This window comes from Pelophylax lessonae (genome assembly GCF_965119305.1).
Source record: "Pelophylax lessonae genome assembly, chromosome: 9".
NCBI lineage: Eukaryota > Metazoa > Chordata > Amphibia > Anura > Ranidae > Pelophylax > Pelophylax lessonae.
In genome coordinates, this window is record NC_138776.1 from 265,551,767 (window position 1) to 265,576,992 (window position 25,226).

Genomic DNA, 25,226 nt, shown 5'->3' on the forward strand with positions numbered 1-25,226 from the left:
CCAAATCTTTAAATAGGTGATTGAATTCCGTTACCCACCCCCTTGCGTGTGTTACTGATTTCACTCCCCAGCTGAGTACACACTCACCAAAAATAATTTCCTTCCACTCTCGTGGTTAGCACAAATAGCATGAACCAATGTCCTGTTGTTAGGCTGAGATACTGTATAAATGTCAAGGGCACATGAGCCCAGGGTCTTTCAGCTGGAGAGCAGGGTCCTGGAAGGAGGAGGCGGCTGTCCTCCTCCGTAGAAGCTGACATGTGGCCTTAGGTGGTCAACCTGAGAGTCAGAGAGAAGCTGAACCCAGAGGTCCTGCAGAACTGACTGGGAGGTAGACACTGGTAAGGATCTGATTCTGCCTACAGTGAGTACAAATCTGTGTCGTGGCGCCTGTCTCTTGAGGGCCACTCCTTCTGCTAGAAGATTTAGTGGATGGGTGTCAGTAAAGGGGATGCTAGAGAGTGTCCTGAAGATAATGTAGTTGCATCAAGTTGGCTGTTATAGAGAGCAAGAAGACTTAATTCTTCCATACAAGTGGCAGTATGGTCAAAGCAGTGTGTCTGCTTCCACAAACAACCTGGCGAGGCCAAGTGAGAGTTGTCCTTATCTACTGTGAATAGTTCAGTTGGAACTATTCCCTTCCCCATCCAAGTTCCACAATAGTTATAAAACCAAAACCCCTGGACTGTTTATTGAGTAATGAGCAAACTGGAGTAAGGATGGGTATGTGAAAAGTCCCCTAGTGACTGTCTGCAGGTAACCAGAGGGAGACCCATGAAGTCCTCACACAGCAAGCCCTACGGGGACAGTGCTACACGTCATTGGCCGATTTTTACTAATATGGAGCTACATAGGAACATCTCCTGAGCTTAACAACAGGACATTGTTTCATGTTATTTGTGCCAACCACGAGAGTGTAAGGCAATTGATTTTGGTGAGTGTGTACTCTGCAGGGGAGTGGAATCACTAACACACATTAGGTGGAGGTGGGTGACGGAATTCAATCACCTAATTGAAGATTTGGACACTTTCTTTTTTCACTTTCTGGTGGATTATTTTACACTAACACACGTGAGGAGGTGTGGGAACATCTCCTGAGCTTAAAGGATAAGTCCACCCTAAAACTAAAATCCCTGCATCTAAAGATCTATGATCTAACACTAACCTATCTAGCCCTGTAAAAAAGAAATCCGTATGCTTCTCTTTTTTTTAAGCCGATCCAACCCAATCCCACTCTGAGCTGTTAGCCGAAGCTTCGCTGTGGTGGCGCGTGCAGAGGACAATGGAAGCACAATATTAAGTCTATGGGTGACGTCACATCCCATTAGTTTCACAGCTGCTGTTGGTCGTGTCCTCTGCACAGCTTCTGCCGCTGGAGATCGGGTCAGATTGGCTTAAAAAAAGGTAAGTATATTGATTTCTTCTTTACAGGGCTAGTTAGGTTAGTGTTAGATCGTGGAGGTCTATAGATGCAGGGATTTTAGTTTAAGGGTTGACTTATCCTGATGTCTTCAGCTGTTGCCGCGTAACCACGCCCCGACAGGTCATTCTGAAGGCATCAGGAAGTAAGGAAGGTGGACGGATGCGAACACAGAGACGTGTGAGCATAGCTTTCAACTCCTGGAGGTGGTGAGACCTCCAACCTATCGCTAGACACAGCGTGATTTTACACAAAATGCAAGTTTTTATATTGTACCATGTGAGTAGTTTGGAATCGTGGTTTTAATAAAATTGTGGATTATTTAGGTTACTGTACCATTGGAGTCTAACTCTGTTTCCTTTTCTTATGCTATTGGCCGGTATTTACTAATATGGAGCTGCATAGGACCATCTCCTGATCTTCTTTCTGCCTCTCGGGTCGACCACCTGAGGCTACATGTCAGCTTCTACTGAGGAGGGTAGCCACCCCCTCCCTCCTGGACCCCACTTTACAGCTGAAAGAACCCGAACACATGTGCCCTTGATATTTATACAGTATCCCAGCTTAACAACAGGACATTGGTTCATGTTATTTGTGCCAATCATATGCGTGGAAGGCAATTTGTTTTGGTCAGTGTGTACTCCGCTCGGAAGTGGAATCACTAACACACATGAGGAGGTGTGGGGACATCTACTGAGCTTAAAGGATAAATCCATCCTAACACTAAAATCCCTGCATCTATAGACCGCCACGTTCTAATACTAACCTATCTAGCACTGTAAAGAAGAAATCAGTATACTTACCTTTTTTGAAGCCGATCTGACTTGATCCCGTGCTGAGTTGTCTGCCGTGCCTTCACTGTGGAGGTGGGTGCAGAAGACACAGCCAACAACGGAAGCCCCATTGGAGTCTATCTCTGTTTCCTTTTTCATATGTCATTGGCCGGTATTTACTAAAATGGAGCTACATAGGAACATCTCCTGGGCTTAACAACAGGACATCGGTTCATGTTGTTTGTGCCAACCACAAGAGTGTAAGGCAATTAATTTTGTTGAGTGTGTACTCTGCTGGGGAGTGGAATCACTAACACACGTGAGGAGGTGGGTGACAGATTTCCATCACCTAATTGAAGACTTGGACACTTTTTTATTTTTTTTTATTTTGTGGTGAACTGTTTTATACTAACACACATGAGGAGGTGTAGGAACATCTGAGCTTAAAGGATAAGTCCATCCTAACACTAAAATCCCTGCATCTATAGACCGCCATGTTCTAATACTAACCTATCTAGCCCTGTAAAGAAGAAATCAGTATACTTACCTTTTTTGAAGCCGATCCGACCCGATCCCACCCTGAGCTTTCAGCCGTGGCTACACTGTGGAGGCTGGTGCAGAGGACACAGCCGACAAGGGAAGCCCCCATAGTAAGTCTATGGGTGACTTCACATCTCATTCGTTTCACAGTCATTGTCAGCCATGTCCTCTGCAGAGCTTCCGCCGCTGGAGATCGAGTCACCAATGGGAGACGGACCCCCCCTATAAAAGTGGTCAGTGTAGTGGTGTCTTACATTGGTGACCAATGAGAAAAGATCCCCCTCATATCAGTGGTCAGTGTAGTGGTCTCTTACATTAGTGTCCAATGGGAGAAGTACCCCCTTATATCAATGGTCAGTGTAGTGGTTTCTTACATTGATGACCAATGGGAGAAGGACCCCTTATATCAGTGGTCAGTGTAGTGGTCTCTTACATTGGTGACCAATGGGAAAAGTACCCCCTTATATCAGTGTAGTGGTCTCTTACATTGGTGACCAATGGGAGAAGGACCCCCCTTATATCAGTGGTCAGTGTAATGGTTCCTTACACTGTTGACCAATTGGAGAAGTATCCCCTGTTATCAGTGGTCAGTGTAGTGGTTTCTTACATTGGTGAGGTGACCAATGGGAGAAGTACCCCTTATATCCGTGGTCAGTGTAGCGGTCCCCTACATTGATGACCAGTGGGAGAAGTACCTCTTATATCAGTGGTCAGTGTAGTGGTCTCTTACATTGGTGACCAATGGGAGAAGGAACCCTTAGGTCAGTAGGAGAAGAACATCTTGCGTCGTCATTAAATCGCTGTCAGAAATTGTTCATGGAACCCCTAGAAACCTTTGGAGGAACCCTGGCTGAGAAAGGCTGGACTAGGCAGTAATGTATTTATATTCCCCTTCGTGGGAGTGGAGATGACTCCATCTATAAGGATATACAGTACATACACACACAGCATAAGGTTGTGTTCACACTACGAGACATTTCTCGGAGCTGAAGTTCCTCTGAGCTCCATAGGGTGAAGATCTCACTTCTTTCCAGACTCCTCTACCCAAGTCTCTATGAAAGACAGGAAGTGATGTCAGGTACAGACAGGAAGTTCCGGGTGAAAGGTGAGTCGGGAGGAAGTAGAGAGGAGACATTGCTAGAACTGGCAACAGAGGAGGTAATAAGATCTTATTTTCTATTTACACCCAGTAACTCCCCCCCCCCCCCCCCCATGTTCCGTCCTCTTCCTCCATAGTCACTGTGACGTCTTTTAATTCCAGCAGATGATGATACACAGATATATAGTGTGGAAACCCGTTTCGGGGCAGAACATTCCCACACTTACGAGGCTTGAACATTTCCTTCAGTTTGGAGCAGGGATGAGCTCGAGCGTGTTCGAGTTCGTACCTGCCCGATCCCGCCAGGAAGCCAACACTGCACTCCGCTAATCACAGGCAGCTGCACAGATCGGGAAATGTCTGCCTGTGATTAGTGGAGTACAGTGTCGATTTCCTGGCGGGATCGGGCACGTAGCAACTCGAACATGCCTGAGCGCATCTCTAGCTTGGAGATGTGTCTCCTCACCTTAGCAGTCTCTTGTAATGAGAGATGAGACTCGGATTTGGGTTTTACAAAAATTCACATTTCCACATCCTTCCTCCTAAGATGCCAACCCCCTTCCCACGCCTAACTACCTCCACCTAGGGTTACCACTAGGGCTGCACATCTTCACTTACCTCACGATTCGATTCGAATACGATTATTAGGGTCACGATTCGATACGATTCGATTCCGCGATGCATCACGATTAATGCCCATGGTTATTTTATCTGTTCTTAAAACAAACAAAAAAAAACTCCCTGCATGTAGCAAAGTCCAAACACAGCAGACAACAACTTAAAAAGCTCAAGGCTCCCCCCTAAACACTACAGAAGAGGGTCAGAGGCCACAGACACACTACAAGAGAGGGTCAGAGGCCACAGACACACTACAAGAGAGGGTCAGAGGCCACAGACACACTACAAGAGAGGGTCAGAGGCCACAGACACACTACAAGAGAGGGTCAGAGGCCACAGACAAACTACAGGAGAGGGTCAGAGACCACAGAAACACTATAGGAGAGGGTCAGAGACCGCAGACACACTACAGGAGAGGGTCAGAGACCGCAAACACACTACAGGAGAGGGTCAGAGACCGCAGACAAGACATGATACAGGAGAAGGTCAGAGACTGCAGACATGATACAGGAGAAGATCAGAGACTGCAGACATGATACAGGAGATGGTCAGAGACTGCAGACATGATACCGGAGATGGTTAGAGACTGCAGACATGGTACAGGAGATGGTATCAAGAGCAAATATCAAAGCTCTAAACAAGTAGTTAATTTTCTGGCTAATTTGGAGAAAATATCCCCAAACCTAAGAGATCAACTCAGGCATGGCAGTCTCTAGCTCATAATCCAATGTACTTTTCCTTGATTCTAGACATCTATGTAAAGTACTCCACTAGTAATAGACTTCGTTTGGTAATGGATGTAGTCCCAGAAGTAATCAACAAAGCTCCAAGGCAATCTAATCTAGTTACAAGTAGAAACTTTGCAAATTTCCCCAATTAAATCACAAGAATTCTGAAAGGTTTAAACAGGTTGCCTTTCATGATATAGGTTTCATACTCAGTTACTTGAACTCCACATAGCAGCAGTGCACTCCTAATTCAAGTTGTCAGAAGAATTCCAATGACAGAATCCAGCCATAAATTGCAGATTACTCAGGGATGGAAATAGCAATGCACTCCTATTCCAGTTGTCAGGGAAATTCCACTGACACAAAATCCAGCCATAAAATACAGTTTGCTCAGAGAGTTGAGGCAGTCTCTTTGGAGTAGGGTTCAATGTGTAAATCAGCCTTATATATTGTTAGTGGGTTTCCCCATCAGCTAAGCAAGAGTCCTTTTAGGCTTTAAAATGAATTCCTTCCACCCATCAATAGATTCCCCAAAGAACGATCGTCCCATCAGCTAAGCAAGAGCCCTTTTAGGCTTTAAAATTAACTCCTTACCCCCATCAGTAGTTTCCTCAAAGAGCGATCGTCGGTCAGCTTTCCAAGGGATTTTTTCAAAGGGAGCGCTTCACCGCTGCGGGAGGAGCCTTTCCCGCCATTTGCATGGTGTCCGTAACTTGGTGGTTGTAGCCGGAAGCAAGCAGAGCTGTTGCGCAGGAGAGCTAGGCGGGAAGCGGACGCCTACATGCGTCTTATCCAGCAATGACAGAAGAGGGAGGGAGGGGGAGGAGCCAGAAGAGGGAGGGAGGGGGAGGAGCCAGAAATCGATTATTGGAGGGGTCCGCATCGATGCAGAATCGCGGGTGGCCGCATCGCGATGCATCGATGCGCCGATTATTTTCAACAGCACTAGTTACCACCTCTTCCCTTTAAACCAGGACACACATTAATTAAACAGGTTCTGTGGCTGATTAAGGTGGTAATTAAACTCACTTAGTGCCTTAAGTGAATTATATTAACCTCAGAACCTGTGTAATTAATGTGTCCTGGGTTAAAGGGATGAGGTGGCCACCCTACCTCCACCATATATCTCAGGCTCCACTGACACTCCTGCAGACCTGGGACTGATATGGTGGATGAGTGAAGGGTGATCAGTTATCCAATCTCCTCTCCAGTCAATGAACCCAGAAGAGATGAGCATTTCATCACTTCCAGGTTCAGAGCCGTCATTCCCAGGTCAATGCAGCTTAACTATCCCGATCTGAACTTGATCAGCTACACTGGGGTCCATAGGTGATGTTGGAGGTCTAATAGACCCCTGATGTCTATTTAAAGAGGACCTGACATTTTTACTATGGTATCACATAGGGGGCTATTGGCCACATATCAACGCGCACGCTGCATTTGAGAGCAATAATTCTGAAGTCATTATTCACGGTGGACTCTCCAGTGATGTCCTGTAAGAGCCTTTAAAGCTTTTTCATTGCACCATTTACTGGAGTTGACGTTCCATGGAGACACACAATTTTTAGGGTTTAAATAATTGTGTGTAAGTTTTTTTGATGAGGAACAAAAAAAAAAACGCTGACTGTATTTTTAAGGCCCATCTCCGGGGAAAGGTAAAATTATTGAGACCTGAATGAGCATTTAACCCTTACACAATGGGGGCAGCCCGAATCCAAGGGCTGTTTAGATGTTGTAAACCAGGAAAAGCTCTTTTCATTACCTGATCCTCTGCTTCTGTCAGCACTCTCCTCTACTTCATTAAGCTTCAGCAGTAGACTGTCCCTCCTCCTGTCCATCAAAGGGCTTTGTGCTCTGCATTGGTCTTGATGACATCAGAGAACCTGCCACCAACGGAGCATAGGGAAGAAGAGGCTGTATAAACCTGTCTACAGCCCAGAGGAGTCTTTGGTCGATGGGCTCTGCATTGGTCTTGATAACAACAGAGAACCTGCGACCAACTGAGCATAGGGAAGAAGAAGCTGTGTGGACCCGTCTAACAACCCAGAGGAGCCTGGGGCCTATGGGCTCTGCATTGCTCTTGATGACATCAGAGAACCTGCGACCAACTGAGCATAGGGAAGAAGAAGCTGTGTGGACCCGTCTAACAACCCAGAGGAGCCTGGGGTCTGTGGGCTCTGTACTGGTCTTGATGACATCAGTGAACCAAGAGGACAAGGAAAAAGAGACAGTGTGGACCCGTCTTACAATCCAAAGAAGCCCACTTAAAAGTGCCCAATATTCTGGTTATGTTGGGTAATAGAGGGCTACATACTGTCATGAAGGCTTAGATGCAAGTTTAGATAAAGCCATTTATGGGGGTGGTGAATGGGGTGCCTAAATGCCAGCCTTTCTGAACGATTTTAAACCAGAGGAACCGTGGAAATAAATGTTGGGTCTTGTGGAACCCTTGCTAAATCCAATTCATTGGGGGTCAATGGGAAAAATTCCTCTTACATTGGAGGTCAGTAGGAAGAATGCAGCTCTTCCATTGCTGGTCATAATGCCACCCTTAAAGACAGCTTAAAAGATCTCTGGCTGGCTCTGCCTAGTGGTGGTGACCCTGAAGCTATGCAGGTACCATCAAATAGGAGGTCACTCAACTACAGCTCATGAAGCCCCTAGCAACCTCTGAAGAATCCTTGGTTGGGAATGGCAGTTCTCCCCCTATCTCCTCGTAAAAAAGGAGGAATGGAGTCTGTGTATCTTTCCGTACAGCAACTGCTCACCCCCTGCTATCTCCCTGTGCAGCAACTGCTCTACCCTACTAGCTTCCTGTGCAGCAGCTGCTCTCCCCTACTATCTCAGAGTGCACAAGGCTCTACCCTACCATCTCCGAGTGCAGCAACCCTCTCCCCTACCATTTCCGAGTGCAGCAACGCACTCCCCTACCATCTCTGAGTGTAGCAACGCTCTCCCCTACCATCTCCAAGTGCAGCAGCTGCTCTCCCCTACCATCTCCGAGTGCAGCAACGCTCTCCCCTACCATCTCCGAGTGCAGCAACGCTCTCCCCTACCATCTCCGAGTGCAGCAACGCTCTCCCCTACCATCTCCGAGTGCAGCAACGCTCTCCCCTACCATCTCCGAGTGCAGCAACGCTCTCCCCTACCATCTCCGAGTGCAGCAACGCTCTCCCCTACTATCTCCGTGTGCAGCAAGGCTCTCCCCTACTATCTCCCTGTGCAGCAGTGCTCTCCCCTACTATCTCCCTGTGCAGCAACGCTCTCCCCTACTATCTCCCTTTGCAGCAACGCTCTCCACTACTATCTCCCTGTGCAGAAACGCTCTCCCCTACTATCTCTGAGTGCTGCAATGCTTTCCCCTACTATCTCCCTGTGCAGCAGCTGCTCTCCCCTACTATCTCCTATGCAGCAACTGCTCTCCCCTACTATCTCCTATGCAGCAACTGCTCTCCACTACTATCTCCCTGTTCAGCATCTGCTCACCCCTACTAGGTGTCCTTGCCTTTGTAGCATTTTAATGGAGGTGAAAGGACAGCCTAGCTTTAATTCATACTATGGTGATGGGGGTGAATGTGTGTTGCTAGTGTTCTCCAGAATTGTTACATCATATCTCTTGTTACAAAGACGCATGTATTTCCGGTGCTCCTCAGTTCCATCTATGTGATATTTTACTACTGCCCATAATAAAAGGACATTCGCTCAGAAAAGTCTTTAGCATGTTTGTATTTGCCCAATTGGCACAAAAAGAATGTGCAATCAGATTTGTTTGACGAATGATTATGAAAATGTTCATAAATAGACAATTTAGTAACCCAATCTACATGTTCTAATTTCCACTGGAGCAAGCGGTCTAATAAACCCCTTATATCCCCATTCTAATATAGTACAACCAATACAGTCCAGATAATTCTCTATTATCTATCTACAGAGAAACCCGCATAGATCACATGACCACATAACTGAGGATGGAGGAGGACTGGAGTCACATGACTGAGAGGATACTAAACCTCACCCTGGAGATCATCTACCTGCTGACCGGAGAGGTGAGGAGGATTCTGGGAGGTCACATGACATCACTCTTATCTCTATTAATAAAACACAGACCTAACCGGAGAGGTGAGGAGGATTCTGGGAGGTCACATGACATCACTCTTATCTCTATTAATAAAACATAGACCTGACTGGAGAGGTGAGGAGGATTCTGGGAGGTCACATGACATCACTCTTATCTCTATTAATAAAACACAGACCTGACCGGAGAGGTGAGGAGGATTCTGGGAGGTCACATGACATCACTCTTATCTCTATTAATAAAACACAGACCTGACCGGAAAAGGTGAGGAGGATTCTGGGAGGTCACATGACATCACTCTTATCTCTATTAATAAAACACAGACCTGACCGGAGAGGTGAGGAGGATTCTGGGAGGTCACATGACATCACTCTTATCTCTATTAATAAAACACAGACCTGACCGGAGAGGTGAGGAGGATTCTGGGAGGTCACATGACATCACTCTTATCTCTATTAATAAAACACAGACCTGACCGGAAAAGGTGAGGAGGATTCTGGGAGGTCACATGACATCACTCTTATCTCTATTAATAAAACACAGACCTGACCAGAGAGGTGAGGAGGATTCTGGGATTCTAACATGATATTCCTATTGGTTCTCCAATACAGAGATTTCCTCATCTGAAGTCAGGTGATCATATGACCATCACAGTGCCTCCACGTGACTCCCTAAAACCCGAGAGACACAACATGGAGAAGATTCTAGAAGTCACCAATAAGATGATGGAGCTGCTGACAGGAGAGGTGAGCGGTGCTGGGAATTCTGGGACATTATCCAGTAACAGACAAGGGATGTGTCTGGATGGTGACTGTATCATTGTGTGTGTCAGGTTCCTATAAGGTGTCAGGATGTCACTGTCTATTTCTCCATGGAGGAGTGGGAGTATTTAGAAGGACACAAGGATCTCTACAAGGACGTCATGATGGAGAATCAGCCGCCCCTCACATCACCGGGTAAGAGGAGACTTTATTGTAAAGGAGAGAGCAGTACGGAGGCTCCACCTAGATCCCCCATCATCTGATAAACACATAGAAACAATGTATTCAGTCAGTGTGTGTGTTTCCTACAGATGGATCCAGTAATGGGAACCCACCAGAGAGATGTCCCCGTCCTCTGTATTCCCGGGATTCCACACAGGAAGGTCACACCATCCCTCACCATCATCAGGTAGATGGAGCTGAGGCTCTTGAACATAAAATGACCCAACAAAGTCACTGGTAGTTATGATTTATACACAAGCATGTTTGTTACAATGAATGTTAAATTCTATATCAAGAGTGGAAACCTCAGGGACTCTAAGATTGTTAAAGAAGAGTATAAAGAGGAGGATGAAGAGTATGGAGTGATGAAGGAGCTTTCAGAAGGACACATGGATGTCACAATGGAGCCACCTAATACCAGGAACCCACCAGAGAGATGTCCCCGTCTTTTGTATTCCCGGGATTCCACACAGGAAGATCACAGACACAGCACTTCTTACCATTACATGGTTGGTGGGACAGAACATCTGGAACATTGACTTGTGAAAAAGATGTGTGGATTTATTATGTGAGCTTATATTTTACAGATGATATTTTCTTTCATTTTCTTGGTTTAGAGTGGAGATCCAATCTATTTAGAATTTGAGGTTAAAGCAGAAGAAGAAGAGACGTATGTGAGGGATGATCAGCAGTCTATGGAGGAGGATGGAATAACGGGGACATTTATAGAGGAGGACACTCCTACAGAGATCAGCACAGGTGGGTCATTAACACTAAATAATTCCTCCACCCATACTGCTCACTGATTGGTCCAGAGTAGGGCGGGGACTGGATGGTATTAGCCTGTAACACCCTGGTCAGTTATCTGAGCTGTGTTCCCCGTCCTGTATTCCTGTATTTCTCTCGGATAATCTTCCTTCTCTGCGCTGCAGACCCAATTTATGTCTCTAGACTGGATTTATGGAGATTCTGAGGTTTAGCTGGCAGCAAAATCTTGATTTTCACCATAGGCATTGCTCAACGTAGGCACCAGCGGCATGTGTCTTGGGTCTTTTTTCCCTTGCCTGGATATAGAAGGACCTCTATCTTTGCCATCTTTGCCATTCCCTCAGGGTTACTTGCTCTGTTATTTTCTGGCTGTGCCGGGTGGAGGGATATGTCTGTATAGTCTCACACCCAAGTCACTGAGTGCAGTCTCAGGAGATGGGAGGCAGCGGTGTGGGACCCCTGCAACTTGTCTCATGTAAACATTTCAGCCACCACTGATTACTGAATACCAATATTATAGGTCTATTCTCACTCTCTGACCTCTGGTGGAGCTCAGCCCTGCTGTTTTTCATGATAAGATGGCAATGAGTGATAGAGGGGGAGGGGACACTTGTCCTATAATCCCCTCATCACTGTCACTCCTATAAAAGACAGTTCTCGTTGTTTCCTCACTCTCTGACTAAGGTCCATGAATAAAGAAAGGAACTGGTAGGAGATCAGAGGACCCATTTACTAGTTACCTTGAGGGGGGAATTGTAAGATCCTCAGAGACAAAGCTGTCTGATGTGGGCGGAGTCCTGGTTTAGGGGAACCAATCTGCTGATGTCTAGTAATAATCTTTGTATTTCTATTCTAGTACATGGACGGGAGATGAGGAAAACCTCAGAGGATTGTCTCACTTTGTCTCCAGACTGTAAAGTAGAAGATGAGGACATCATACAGTATAGTCCAGGAGAAAACCCGGCTACCTCAAATGTCCATCCGGCTCCACACATTGTAGATGGACCATCGTATTCCTCTTATCCTGAGGAACCTCAGACTGTGAGGGACAGTGCCGGACCATCGTATTCCTCTTATCCCGAGAAACCTCAGACTGTGATGGACGGTGCCGGACCATCGTATTCCTCTTATCCCGAGAAACCTCAGACTGTGAGGGACAGTGCCGGACCATCGTATTCCTCTTATCCCGAGAAACCTCAGACTGTGATGGACGGTGCCGGACCATCGTATTCCTCTTATACTGGGGAACCTCAGACTGTGAGGGACAGTGCCGGACCATCGTATTCCTCTTATCCTGAGGAACCTCAGACTGTGAGGGACGGTGCCGGACCATCGTATTCCTCTTATCCTGAAGAACCTCAGACTGTGAGGGACGGTGCCGGACCATCGTATTCCTCTTATCCTGAGGAACCTCAGTCGGTGAGGGACCATGACGGACCATCGTATTCCTCTTATCCTGAGGAACCTCAGACTGTGAGGGACGGTGCCAGACCATCGTATTCCTCTTATCCTGAGGAACCTCAGACTGTGAGGGACGGTGCCCGACCATCGTATTCCTTTTATCCTGAGGAACCTCAGACTGTGAGGGACAGTGCCGGACCATCGTATTCCTCTTATGCTGAGGAACCTCAGACTGTGAGGGACGTTGCCGTCTTTTTAACAGATAAGAGGTTTTCCTGTACTGAGTGTGGGAAGTGTTTCCGTTTTAAATCCGGTCTTAATGTGCATAAAAGTTCTCACACAGGGGAGAAGCCCCTTGTCTGTCCTGAGTGCGGCAAATGTTTTTCAGACAACTCCAATCTTTACAGACATCAGAGATCTCACACAGAGGAAAAACCATATTCCTGTGCTGAGTGCGGGAAGTGTTTTTCAGATAAGTCCGGTCTTCATAATCATCAGAAATCACACATGAGGGAGAATCCGTTTTCCTGTCCTGAGTGTGGAAAATGTTTTTCCAGCAAGTCACATCTTTTCAGACATCAGAGATTGCACACAGGTGAGAAACCGTATTCCTGTCCTGAGTGTGGGAAATGTTTTTCAAATCAATCACATCTTTACAGACATCAGAGATCTCACACAGGGGAAAAGCCACTTTCCTGTCCTGAGTGTGGAAAATGTTTATCAGATAAGTCCAGTCTTTATAATCATCAGAGATTGCATACAGGTGAGAAGCCGTATTCCTGTCGCGAGTGCGGAAAATGTTTTTCGAATCGGTCCAGTCTTTGCTATCATCAGAAATTCCACATGGATGAGAAGTTATATTCATGTCCTGAGTGTGGGACGTGTTTTGCACTAAAGTCAGAACTTGTCAGACATCTGAGGTGTCACTCAACCGAGAAGCCATTTTCTTGTCCCGAGTGCGGGAAATGTTTTTTGATTAAGTCACAACTTTGCAGACATCAGAGAATCCACACAGGTGAGAAGCCGTATTCCTGTCCTGAGTGCGGGAAATGTTTTTCGGTTAAGTCACATTGTGACAGACATCAGAGAATCCACACAGGTGAGAAGCCGTATTCCTGTCCTGAATGCGGGAAATGTTTTTCGGTTAAGTCACATTGTGACAGACATCAGAGATTGCACGCGGGGGAGAAGCCTTATTCCTGTCCTGAGTGCGGGAAATGCTTTTCAAGGAAGTCACATCGTGACAGACATCAGCGATTGCACACACGGGGGAGGATCCCCTTTCCTGTCCTGAGTGAGGGAATTGTTCCTCACTGAAGTCCTGTCTTCCTGTACATCAAGGGGTCCCACACAACCCTTGAGGTGTATTAGCGCCTTGAGTGCGGGAAATGTCTTCTATATGAATGTTGGTGGAGATGTGGGGAAGAAGCACACCCTGATATACACCTCAGATATACTCCATGGCTGATCTTCATCATGTAAGAAACACTTCATAAGGAGATCAGAGATCACCAAAGACATGGATGAAGTGTTGTCCCGTGTTGGCCATTGATAGCAGGAGAAAAATAAAAATGGAGTCCTTACCTCTAATTGGCTGAGTGCATTTTGTGGTGGAAACTTTCACAAACACTTACAGGTCTAATATTAGACATTCGTTGGACAAATGTGACCATCATTAGACCACCAATAATGAATATTGGCCATGTTTGGTTTAATACAGTGATTTCCTATCATCGTCAGCTCCATCTAGTGGCCACAATGTGTTACTGTATATCATATTATACATTATTATACATATAAGTCGCGCTAAATATATTAGATGGAGATGTAAAGTCCATAAAAGTCCAAAATAATATTATTGATAGATTCCAGGACCAAGCTCCCTTAAGGGTATGTGCTTACCAGATGAAGGTAAGGAAAAGGCAGTCTCGCTGCGTGGAAACTTGTCACCTTGACAGTAGATCCAAGCTTCTATGATCGATCAACTCAGTGGACATGGGATCATAAAAAGCAAAAAAAGTACCGCAATAGCGTAAAACCCAACAAACAAATTAATTATGACTATCACCATAGGTGTGGGTAAATGAATATTGTGATGTGATATGACCTCCACCACAATAAATGAAATAAATAAATCATGCAAAAATATAGGGAACTTAGGGTGAATAACCCCTACCAGAGAGGTTAAGGTTGACGCCTTAAGTGATTAATGTGTATCGGTTGGAGTGGCCTCTTACCAAACAGAAAAAATAATGACACAGTGAAGAAAACGTTGAAAAAAAGGTAATCGTGCTGAACCACCACCAGCTGAATTCGCCTCTTACCCTGGATAGATATAGATTAGCCAAAGTGCACTAAACAAATCCAGTGTACCACTCAGGAGCCAGCAATTTCACACCTGTGAGAGTTGCCTCTTACCACATATGAAGTTGTATCAAGCCTGTAGGGTAAACCAAGTAGCCAAAGACCGACCCCAAATTGAATCCAAGCCTGTGTGTTTACGAATGACCAGGGGATCCGACCAGAGGTGTAGGTAACTGGGTCTCAGAAGTTTCAGCAATATAGGATATCACCACCATAAGAAGAAAGAAAGGGCTCCCATAGCGTAAAACCATAAAAGCATTTTATTCCATAAAAGCAAAAAAACTTACAAAGACCAGGAATGGGTGAGCAATGGAGGTTGCCGCCGGCCGGACGGCTCCGCTCGTCCGCACTCGTGGGTCGCAGTCAGATGACGTCAGTACGCCGTTGCCCTGACGACGTTTCGTCACAGATGACGTTATCAAAGGTGCGGACGGCGTACTGACGCCATCTATTTATAAGAAGAGAGGACTGGATGCCCGGAAGTGGGTGAAGACCGTTCCGCCATCATTGAAGAGGTAATCAGAACTATTACGATCATACATCCACCATCGGGCAAACAATTTAAACTAAGCTGTTATACGCAGCACAAATAACACCCATAGGGTTGTCAACCCGTGTAAACAATACATTGGTGCAGTACATGTATAATAAACAAAAATGGCAATCCCATTGAGAGGGCTGGCTGCAACGCCATCTAGTGGATATTTGATATATTAAATATGAAAGGTCCATATATATGATCTTATTCACATAGACCCCATCAAGACACCAACAATATTAACCTATTGAATATAATCAAAGGTTGCTGATATATGAAATAGAGTTAATCCTGACAAACCCCTCTCAATCATAGTGTATATTGGGTAAAGAACCGAAACCAACTCAAAAAATTTTGGCCCCACCCTACATCAATAAATGTCACATATACCAGTTATATATTGGTGTTGTCCTGTTACAATCTCAAATGAAATTTGAATGATATACATATTTAAAAATTTATAAAATTATAATAAAAACAATATTTGGTCAAGTGAACTTAATCCAAAATGTACAGGTGATATCATACATCTCCATCAGATGATGAAAATATATTAATAACAATGGAAATAAGGGCTTATATGACTAAATAGCCGGATCAAACTAAGCATTATTTATGAACGCATTCACTTCTATATCCACATTCAGTCCAAACGGTACATAAGTTTTGACTCGGTGAATCCAGGTCATCTCTAATTTAGAGATGCCTCTAACTAGGGGTTCACCTCTCCAGTGTGGTGTGAATTTATCTATCCCTAAAAATAAAGTATTAGCGGGATTTTTACCATGGACAAGAGCGTAGTGTTTGGACACTGAGTGTTTAGGAAATCCCTTAAGGATATTGGATATGTGTTCATTGAGTCTCACCTGTAGCGGTCGTTTAGTTCGGCCTATGTATTGTAACCCGCATGGGCACTGGAGTAAATATACAATGCCAGTGCTCATGCAGGAAACAAATGGTCTAATGGCATGAACTCTACCTGTACTGGTAGAAGTGAATTCCTTAACTGTTCTACACTTGTTAGAGCTAAAGGAACAAACCCGACATCTATTACATTTATAGAATCCAGTCATTTGGCTTAAAAAGGTAGGTTTAGGAGCTGGTGGTTCTAGAATGTTAGGTGCCACCTTGTCTCTCAAGGTGGGAGCCCCTCTAAACACCACACGTGGTCTATCTGGCAAGGTGCTGCCCAAGACAGGGTCATTTCCTAGAATGTGCCAATGGCGACTGACAATGTTCTTAATATTCATATGCTGGCTAGAGAAAGAGGTGACAAAAGGCAAGCCGAATGATGAATCCTTAGGATCCACTTTTGGATTCCCACTCAGTAGTTGACTTCTGTCTATTTGACTAACCTCCGTCAGGGTATCTCTAAGGAATCCCTCGTCATATCCCTTATCAAGAAATCTCTTAGTGAGAACACGAGCCTGAGTTTGGAAATCATGAAAGTCACTACAGTTGCGCCTAATGCGGAGGTATTGGCCTTTGGGTATGGCCCTCAGCCAAGGTGCATAATGGCAACTATCGGTAGGAATATATGAATTCCTATCGGTTGCTTTAAAGTATGTGGACGTACAGAACTGTCCATCTTTGATGTTAATAGTAAGATCAAGAAAATTGATAGTAGACTGACTGCATTCATAGTTTAACTGTATACCCCGATCATTGATGTTTAAATGATCTAGAAAGGATATCAAGTCACTGTAATGGCCATCCCAGAGGAGGAGCACGTCATCTATATACCTAGCCCAAAGGAGTATCTGCGGTCTACGATGGGCATAGATGACGCCCTCCTCCCACTGGGCCATAAACAGATTTGCAAGGGATGGGGCATATTTGGCACCCATGGCCACACCGGTGACCTGGCGATAGAATTGCCCGCTATACCAAAAATAATTATGGTGGGTTGCAAACTCCAATAACTCCATAATAAATGATATCTGGATAGCCGGCAAATCAGAATTCCTATTGAGAAACATGTTAACCGCATTTAGCCCAACACTATGTGGAATGATTGTGTATAGGGAAGAGACATCAGCTGTGACCATCCAAAGATTATCAGTGGGGGTCACGTTGGTCAAAAGACCAATGACCTGTCTCGTGTCTTTAATATAAGATGGTGTATTTTGCACCAGTGGCTGCAGATAAGAGTCAATGTACTTCCCCACCCGGGACGTCACAGAGTCGATGCCACTGACAATGGGACGACCCGGGGGGGAAGTCAGACTCTTATGCAGCTTCGGTAGATAGTAAATAACCGGAGTGCGGGGGCATTTGGGGATCAAAAATGCCTTTTCTTTTTTATTGATTATATTTTGATTGAATCCTCTTTCTACAATACCCTCAAGAATCTTTTTATAGGAAACTTTGGGATCCCTAGATAGAGGGACATAGGTTAAGTTGTCACCTAAAATCCGATGCATCTCCCGGTTATAATCGCTACGGTCAAGTACAGCGATCCCACCCCCCTTATCCGCTGGCCTAATGACCAGATCTTTATTGTCACAAAGGGAATCTAATCCCTTTTGTAGGTCGGCGGACAAGGAGGTTTTATGTGGTTTGACCCTATCCAGATCTCTAAGTAACACATCCCTAAATACCTTTAGTGATGGAGCTAAAGAACCAGGCGGGTTAAATAATGAGGCATTAGAAAGCCCTGAGTGTTGAATCTCAGAGCTAACTAAGCGATTTTCCTTAATAGGGTTACTCAATATGTATCTTTTTATATTGAGTTTTCTTACAAATTTATGGATATCCATGTACGTCTGGAACTTATCCAGACGTTTCGGAGGAGCATATTTCAAGCCTTTATCCAGTAAAAGTTTCTCGGGTTCAGATAGTACTACCTTACTCAGATTAAATATACCAGCCCCAGCTATGTTTTTACTTTTTTTAAGTTTGATGCGCCTGCCTCCTCGGTTTCCTCTTGTGGCTCGGCGGGGCGCTTGGTTCCCTGTGTGGCCCTGGGAAAACCCCACCCTGGATAGCTCTGATTGGTGGGTATCTGGGATGATGTATTATCTGACGTTATCTCCCTAAGGGGCTGAGAAGCACTTTGGTTCGGGGGAGGTAAGGTGTTGTTAGGGCCCTCATTGTCCCTTAAAGGGTAAAATCTATTTTCCACTGGGACGTTATATTGATAGTTATCATGTCTATTATCAGGCCTACCCTGCCAATAAGGCTCCCTCAAAGAGCCCCTAAAAGGCCCTGTGGGCGGATCATACCACCGTCTATCAGGTCTAGGGGGGCTCTGATCATATCTCCCATATGAGTGGCGTTGGTGGCCATAGTCAGGACCCTGATCCCTATAGTGATAGGATGGTTCAGGATAATTATAGGGCCCCTTTCTCCATTGCGGAGTGTTGGGATAACCAGATGAATGGGTGTATTCCCTTTGATGATAATTCGGAGTGTTAGGTTGATCCCTCTCCCCTTGTTGCCAATTGGTTTTATAACCCTGGTTGTTATATGTACCATTAGGTTTGGGTTGATTCTGTGGTTGTTTACCTTTTTTGGGGTTAGGTCCCCTATGGGGTGATTTGAATGAAGGGCGTCTATTTTTCTGATGTGCACCCTTTTTTTGTGGCTTTTTATTGATGTCCACTGTTAGTGGGGGAACTGGGGCAGCTCTATTGATTTGAGCGGTAGAGATCTCCATGCCCTCTTCTTCTGAATTTAATTCAGCCATTAGCCGTTTCTGCCATTCAAAAACGCCACTAGAATGGTAATCTTGGAGATCCCTATTGAACTTCTTGCGTTTCTTGATTTTCTGATCTCTCTCCTCCTTTTCAAGATTTTTTAATAGATCAGCTGAGGAAGATTTATATTCTTCACTTTCCTTATAGGGTGCCAATTTCTCTTTGACTATTTTTATTTCGTCATCGAGTCTGGAAAGTTTAGCACTCTTCCTACCTGACAGGAAACGCAAGAAGTTCACCCCTGCTTCATTGAAATATTTATACCAATCCTCTAACTCGACTTCACCGAGCTGAGGACAAACCTCCCACCTGAGGCTTCTAGGGACCATAGTCTTTTTGATATAGGTATCCAAAAAGGCTATGTCCCATTGAGTGTGGATCTCTGATACAAGTAAGTTTTTCAGCCTCATAAAGAGTCCACTTACATCGGTTTCCTCTGTGGAAAGTACCTCAAAAACCCCGTCAGTATTAAGTGACCTAGAGGCTCTATATTCAAAGATATCCATTTTGTATGGATATATCCAAAAGCAGCAGTTAAAGGTCAAAAGCAAAATGTGGAATAAGGGAATAATAACCGCGCTAAAGGAACAGATAAATTAGAACAGCAGCAACTTCAAGTGTGACCACACCCTAATAAATATTATACATATAAGTCGCGCTAAATATATTAGATGGAGATGTAAAGTCCATAAAAGTCCAAAATAATATTATTGATAGATTCCAGGACCAAGCTCCCTTAAGGGTATGTGCTTACCAGATGAAGGTAAGGAAAAGGCAGTCTCGCTGCGTGGAAACTTGTCACCTTGACAGTAGATCCAAGCTTCTATGATCGATCAACTCAGTGGACATGGGATCATAAAAAGCAAAAAAAGTACCGCAATAGCGTAAAACCCAACAAACAAATTAATTATGACTATCACCATAGGTGTGGGTAAATGAATATTGTGATGTGATATGACCTCCACCACAATAAATGAAATAAATAAATCATGCAAAAATATAGGGAACTTAGGGTGAATAACCCCTACCAGAGAGGTTAAGGTTGACGCCTTAAGTGATTAATGTGTATCGGTTGGAGTGGCCTCTTACCAAACAGAAAAAATAATGACACAGTGAAGAAAACGTTGAAAAAAAGGTAATCGTGCTGAACCACCACCAGCTGAATTCGCCTCTTACCCTGGATAGATATAGATTAGCCAAAGTGCACTAAACAAATCCAGTGTACCACTCAGGAGCCAGCAATTTCACACCTGTGAGAGTTGCCTCTTACCACATATGAAGTTGTATCAAGCCTGTAGGGTAAACCAAGTAGCCAAAGACCGACCCCAAATTGAATCCAAGCCTGTGTGTTTACGAATGACCAGGGGATCCGACCAGAGGTGTAGGTAACTGGGTCTCAGAAGTTTCAGCAATATAGGATATCACCACCATAAGAAGAAAGAAAGGGCTCCCATAGCGTAAAACCATAAAAGCATTTTATTCCATAAAAGCAAAAAAACTTACAAAGACCAGGAATGGGTGAGCAATGGAGGTTGCCGCCGGCCGGACGGCTCCGCTCGTCCGCACTCGTGGGTCGCAGTCAGATGACGTCAGTACGCCGTTGCCCTGACGACGTTTCGTCACAGATGACGTTATCAAAGGTGCGGACGGCGTACTGACGCCATCTATTTATAAGAAGAGAGGACTGGATGCCCGGAAGTGGGTGAAGACCGTTCCGCCATCATTGAAGAGGTAATCAGAACTATTACGATCATACATCCACCATCGGGCAAACAATTTAAACTAAGCTGTTATACGCAGCACAAATAACACCCATAGGGTTGTCAACCCGTGTAAACAATACATTGGTGCAGTACATGTATAATAAACAAAAATGGCAATCCCATTGAGAGGGCTGGCTGCAACGCCATCTAGTGGATATTTGATATATTAAATATGAAAGGTCCATATATATGATCTTATTCACATAGACCCCATCAAGACACCAACAATATTAACCTATTGAATATAATCAAAGGTTGCTGATATATGAAATAGAGTTAATCCTGACAAACCCCTCTCAATCATAGTGTATATTGGGTAAAGAACCGAAACCAACTCAAAAAATTTTGGCCCCACCCTACATCAATAAATGTCACATATACCAGTTATATATTGGTGTTGTCCTGTTACAATCTCAAATGAAATTTGAATGATATACATATTTAAAAATTTATAAAATTATAATAAAAACAATATTTGGTCAAGTGAACTTAATCCAAAATGTACAGGTGATATCATACATCTCCATCAGATGATGAAAATATATTAATAACAATGGAAATAAGGGCTTATATGACTAAATAGCCGGATCAAACTAAGCATTATTTATGAACGCATTCACTTCTATATCCACATTCAGTCCAAACGGTACATAAGTTTTGACTCGGTGAATCCAGGTCATCTCTAATTTAGAGATGCCTCTAACTAGGGGTTCACCTCTCCAGTGTGGTGTGAATTTATCTATCCCTAAAAATAAAGTATTAGCGGGATTTTTACCATGGACAAGAGCGTAGTGTTTGGACACTGAGTGTTTAGGAAATCCCTTAAGGATATTGGATATGTGTTCATTGAGTCTCACCTGTAGCGGTCGTTTAGTTCGGCCTATGTATTGTAACCCGCATGGGCACTGGAGTAAATATACAATGCCAGTGCTCATGCAGGAAACAAATGGTCTAATGGCATGAACTCTACCTGTACTGGTAGAAGTGAATTCCTTAACTGTTCTACACTTGTTAGAGCTAAAGGAACAAACCCGACATCTATTACATTTATAGAATCCAGTCATTTGGCTTAAAAAGGTAGGTTTAGGAGCTGGTGGTTCTAGAATGTTAGGTGCCACCTTGTCTCTCAAGGTGGGAGCCCCTCTAAACACCACACGTGGTCTATCTGGCAAGGTGCTGCCCAAGACAGGGTCATTTCCTAGAATGTGCCAATGGCGACTGACAATGTTCTTAATATTCATATGCTGGCTAGAGAAAGAGGTGACAAAAGGCAAGCCGAATGATGAATCCTTAGGATCCACTTTTGGATTCCCACTCAGTAGTTGACTTCTGTCTATTTGACTAACCTCCGTCAGGGTATCTCTAAGGAATCCCTCGTCATATCCCTTATCAAGAAATCTCTTAGTGAGAACACGAGCCTGAGTTTGGAAATCATGAAAGTCACTACAGTTGCGCCTAATGCGGAGGTATTGGCCTTTGGGTATGGCCCTCAGCCAAGGTGCATAATGGCAACTATCGGTAGGAATATATGAATTCCTATCGGTTGCTTTAAAGTATGTGGACGTACAGAACTGTCCATCTTTGATGTTAATAGTAAGATCAAGAAAATTGATAGTAGACTGACTGCATTCATAGTTTAACTGTATACCCCGATCATTGATGTTTAAATGATCTAGAAAGGATATCAAGTCACTGTAATGGCCATCCCAGAGGAGGAGCACGTCATCTATATACCTAGCCCAAAGGAGTATCTGCGGTCTACGATGGGCATAGATGACGCCCTCCTCCCACTGGGCCATAAACAGATTTGCAAGGGATGGGGCATATTTGGCACCCATGGCCACACCGGTGACCTGGCGATAGAATTGCCCGCTATACCAAAAATAATTATGGTGGGTTGCAAACTCCAATAACTCCATAATAAATGATATCTGGATAGCCGGCAAATCAGAATTCCTATTGAGAAACATGTTAACCGCATTTAGCCCAACACTATGTGGAATGATTGTGTATAGGGAAGAGACATCAGCTGTGACCATCCAAAGATTATCAGTGGGGGTCACGTTGGTCAAAAGACCAATGACCTGTCTCGTGTCTTTAATATAAGATGGTGTATTTTGCACCAGTGGCTGCAGATAAGAGTCAATGTACTTCCCCACCCGGGACGTCACAGAGTCGATGCCAGATATACTCCATGGCTGATCTTCATCATGTAAGAAACACTTCATAAGGAGATCAGAGATCACCAAAGACATGGATGAAGTGTTGTCCCGTGTTGGCCATTGATAGCAGGAGAAAAATAAAAATGGAGTCCTTACCTCTAATTGGCTGAGTGCATTTTGTGGTGGAAACTTTCACAAACACTTACAGGTCTAATATTAGACATTCGTTGGACAAATGTGACCATCATTAGACCACCAATAATGAATATTGGCCATGTTTGGTTTAATACAGTGATTTCCTATCATCGTCAGCTCCATCTAGTGGCCACAATGTGTTACTGTATATCGCTAGTTTTCCGATTGAGGTATTTCAGGAAAAACGATGGCCACTAGATAGAGCTGCCCATCATAGAAATTCACTGGGGTCTTTTAAATCCAATCAAAGTTTGTCACGGCTGGGCAAATGCTTGTAACTTTTGTCCAACAAATGTTTTATATATATAGACCCCTTAGATTCCTTAATCAGACATTCAGGTTTCATGCCAATAACTGAGATCACACTCATAGGCTTATGAATACAGTAGACAATAAAAGGCAGAGGTTAACTAAAACAACCAGTGAAATAAAAATGGAATATACCTTGTTGGCAATAATTCAGACTCGCATGGCCCAAGGCATCAAAGTTCCTTCAGATATCTGGGAGCACTCAATGAGACACAGAGACGGCAGGTACGATGTCACAGAATGCTCGGCTTTATTCAGACAGTAAAGAACGTTTTATAGAGAAAGTAAAAGGGGAAGTCCCTTTCCAGAAGATTATACATGGCCCTAGGCATCAAAGTTCCTTCAGATATCTGGGAGCACTCAATGAGACACAGAGACGGCAGGTACGATGTCACAGAATGCTCGACCATATTCAGACAGTAAAGAACGTTTTATAGAGAAAGTAAAAGGGGAAGTCCCTTTCCAGAAGATTATACATGGCCCTAGGCATCAAAGTTCCTTCAGATATCTGGGAGCACTCAATGAGACACAGAGACGGCAGGTACGATGTCACAGAATGCTCGACCTTATTCAGACAGTAAAGAACGTTTTATAGAGAAAGTAAAAGGGGAAGTCCCTTTCCAGAAGATTATACATGGCCCTAGGCATCAAAGTTCCTTCAGATATCTGGGAGCATTTAATGAGACACAGAGACGGCAGGTACAATGTCACAGAATGCTCGGCTTTATTCAGACAGTAAAGAACGTTTTATAGGGGAAGTCCCTTTCCAGGAGATTATACATGGTCCTAGGCATCAAAGTTCCTTTAGATATCTGGGAGCCCTCAATGAGACACAGAGACGACAGGTACGATGTCACAGAATGCTTGGCTTTATTCAGACAGTAAAGAACGTTTTATAGAGAAAGTAAAAGGGGAAGTCCTTTTCCAGGAGATTAAACATGGCTCTAGGCATCAAAGTTCCTTCAGATATTTGGGAGCACTCAATGAGACACAGAGACGGCAGGTACGATGTCACAGAATGCTCGGCTTTATTCAGACAATAAAGAACGTTTTATAGAGGAAGTAAAAGGAGAAGTCCCTTTCCAGGAGATTATACATGGCCCTAGGCATCCAAGTTCCTTCAGATATTTGGGAGCACTCAATGAGACACAGAGACGGCAGGTACGATGTCACAGAATGCATGGCTTTATTCAGACAGTAAAGAACGTTTTATAGGGGAAGTCTCTTTCCAGGAGATTATACATAGTCCTAGGCATCAAAGTTCCTTCAGATATCTGGGAGAACTCAATGAGACACAGAGATGGCAGGTACGATGTCACAGAATGCATAGCTTTATTCAGACAGTAAAGAACATTTTATAGAGGAAGTAAAAGGGGAAGTCCCCTTTCAGGAGATTATACATGGCCCTAGGCATCAAAGTTCCTTCAGATATCTGGGAGCACTCAATGAGACACAGAGACGGTACGGTGTCACAGAATGCTCGGCTTTATTCAGACAGTAAAGAACGTTTTATAGAGAAAGTAAAAGGGGAAGTCCCTTTCCAGGAGATTATACATGGCCCTAGGCATCAAAGTTCCTTCAAATATCTGGGAGCACTCAATGAGACACAGAGATGGCAGGTACGATGTCACAGAATGCTCGGCTTTATTCAGACAGTAAAGAACGTTTTATAGAGAAAGTAAAAGGGGAAGTCCCTTTCCAGGAGATTCTACATAGAATTGATACAAGAATAGCAGTTTACCATTACGTGCTTCAAGTCACGTACTTACATAGCTAATTAAAATTAGGAGTA

General features: G+C 44.2%; 3 protein-coding genes across 3 annotated transcripts in view; all 3 read left to right on the forward strand.

Moving 5' to 3' along the window:
• Window positions 1-25,226, forward strand: part of LOC309564445 (uncharacterized protein) — a 382,799-nt gene that overhangs the window by 325,089 nt on the left and 32,484 nt on the right.
• Window positions 1-25,226, forward strand: part of LOC309562642 (uncharacterized protein) — a 124,256-nt gene that overhangs the window by 92,757 nt on the left and 6,273 nt on the right. The window contains exons 2-4 of the mRNA XM_082266913.1: window positions 10,326-10,423; window positions 10,533-10,745; window positions 10,854-10,995. Coding sequence (XP_082123039.1) covers window positions 10,326-10,423; window positions 10,533-10,745; window positions 10,854-10,995 — 453 coding nt within the window. The remainder of the gene's footprint in view (window positions 1-10,325; window positions 10,424-10,532; window positions 10,746-10,853; window positions 10,996-25,226) is intronic.
• Window positions 12,772-14,020, forward strand: LOC309562859 (uncharacterized protein). Its single transcript, XM_082267178.1, has one exon. It carries the CDS (start codon window positions 12,913-12,915, stop codon window positions 13,720-13,722), a length of 810 nt encoding a protein of 269 aa, XP_082123304.1. The 5' UTR covers window positions 12,772-12,912; the 3' UTR covers window positions 13,723-14,020.

What these genes read in the sequence shown, in the direction of transcription:
- LOC309562859 (XM_082267178.1), top strand. Translation starts at nt 12,913, where the DNA reads ATGAGGGAGAATCCGTTTTCCTGTCCTGAGTGTGGAAAATGTTTTTCC.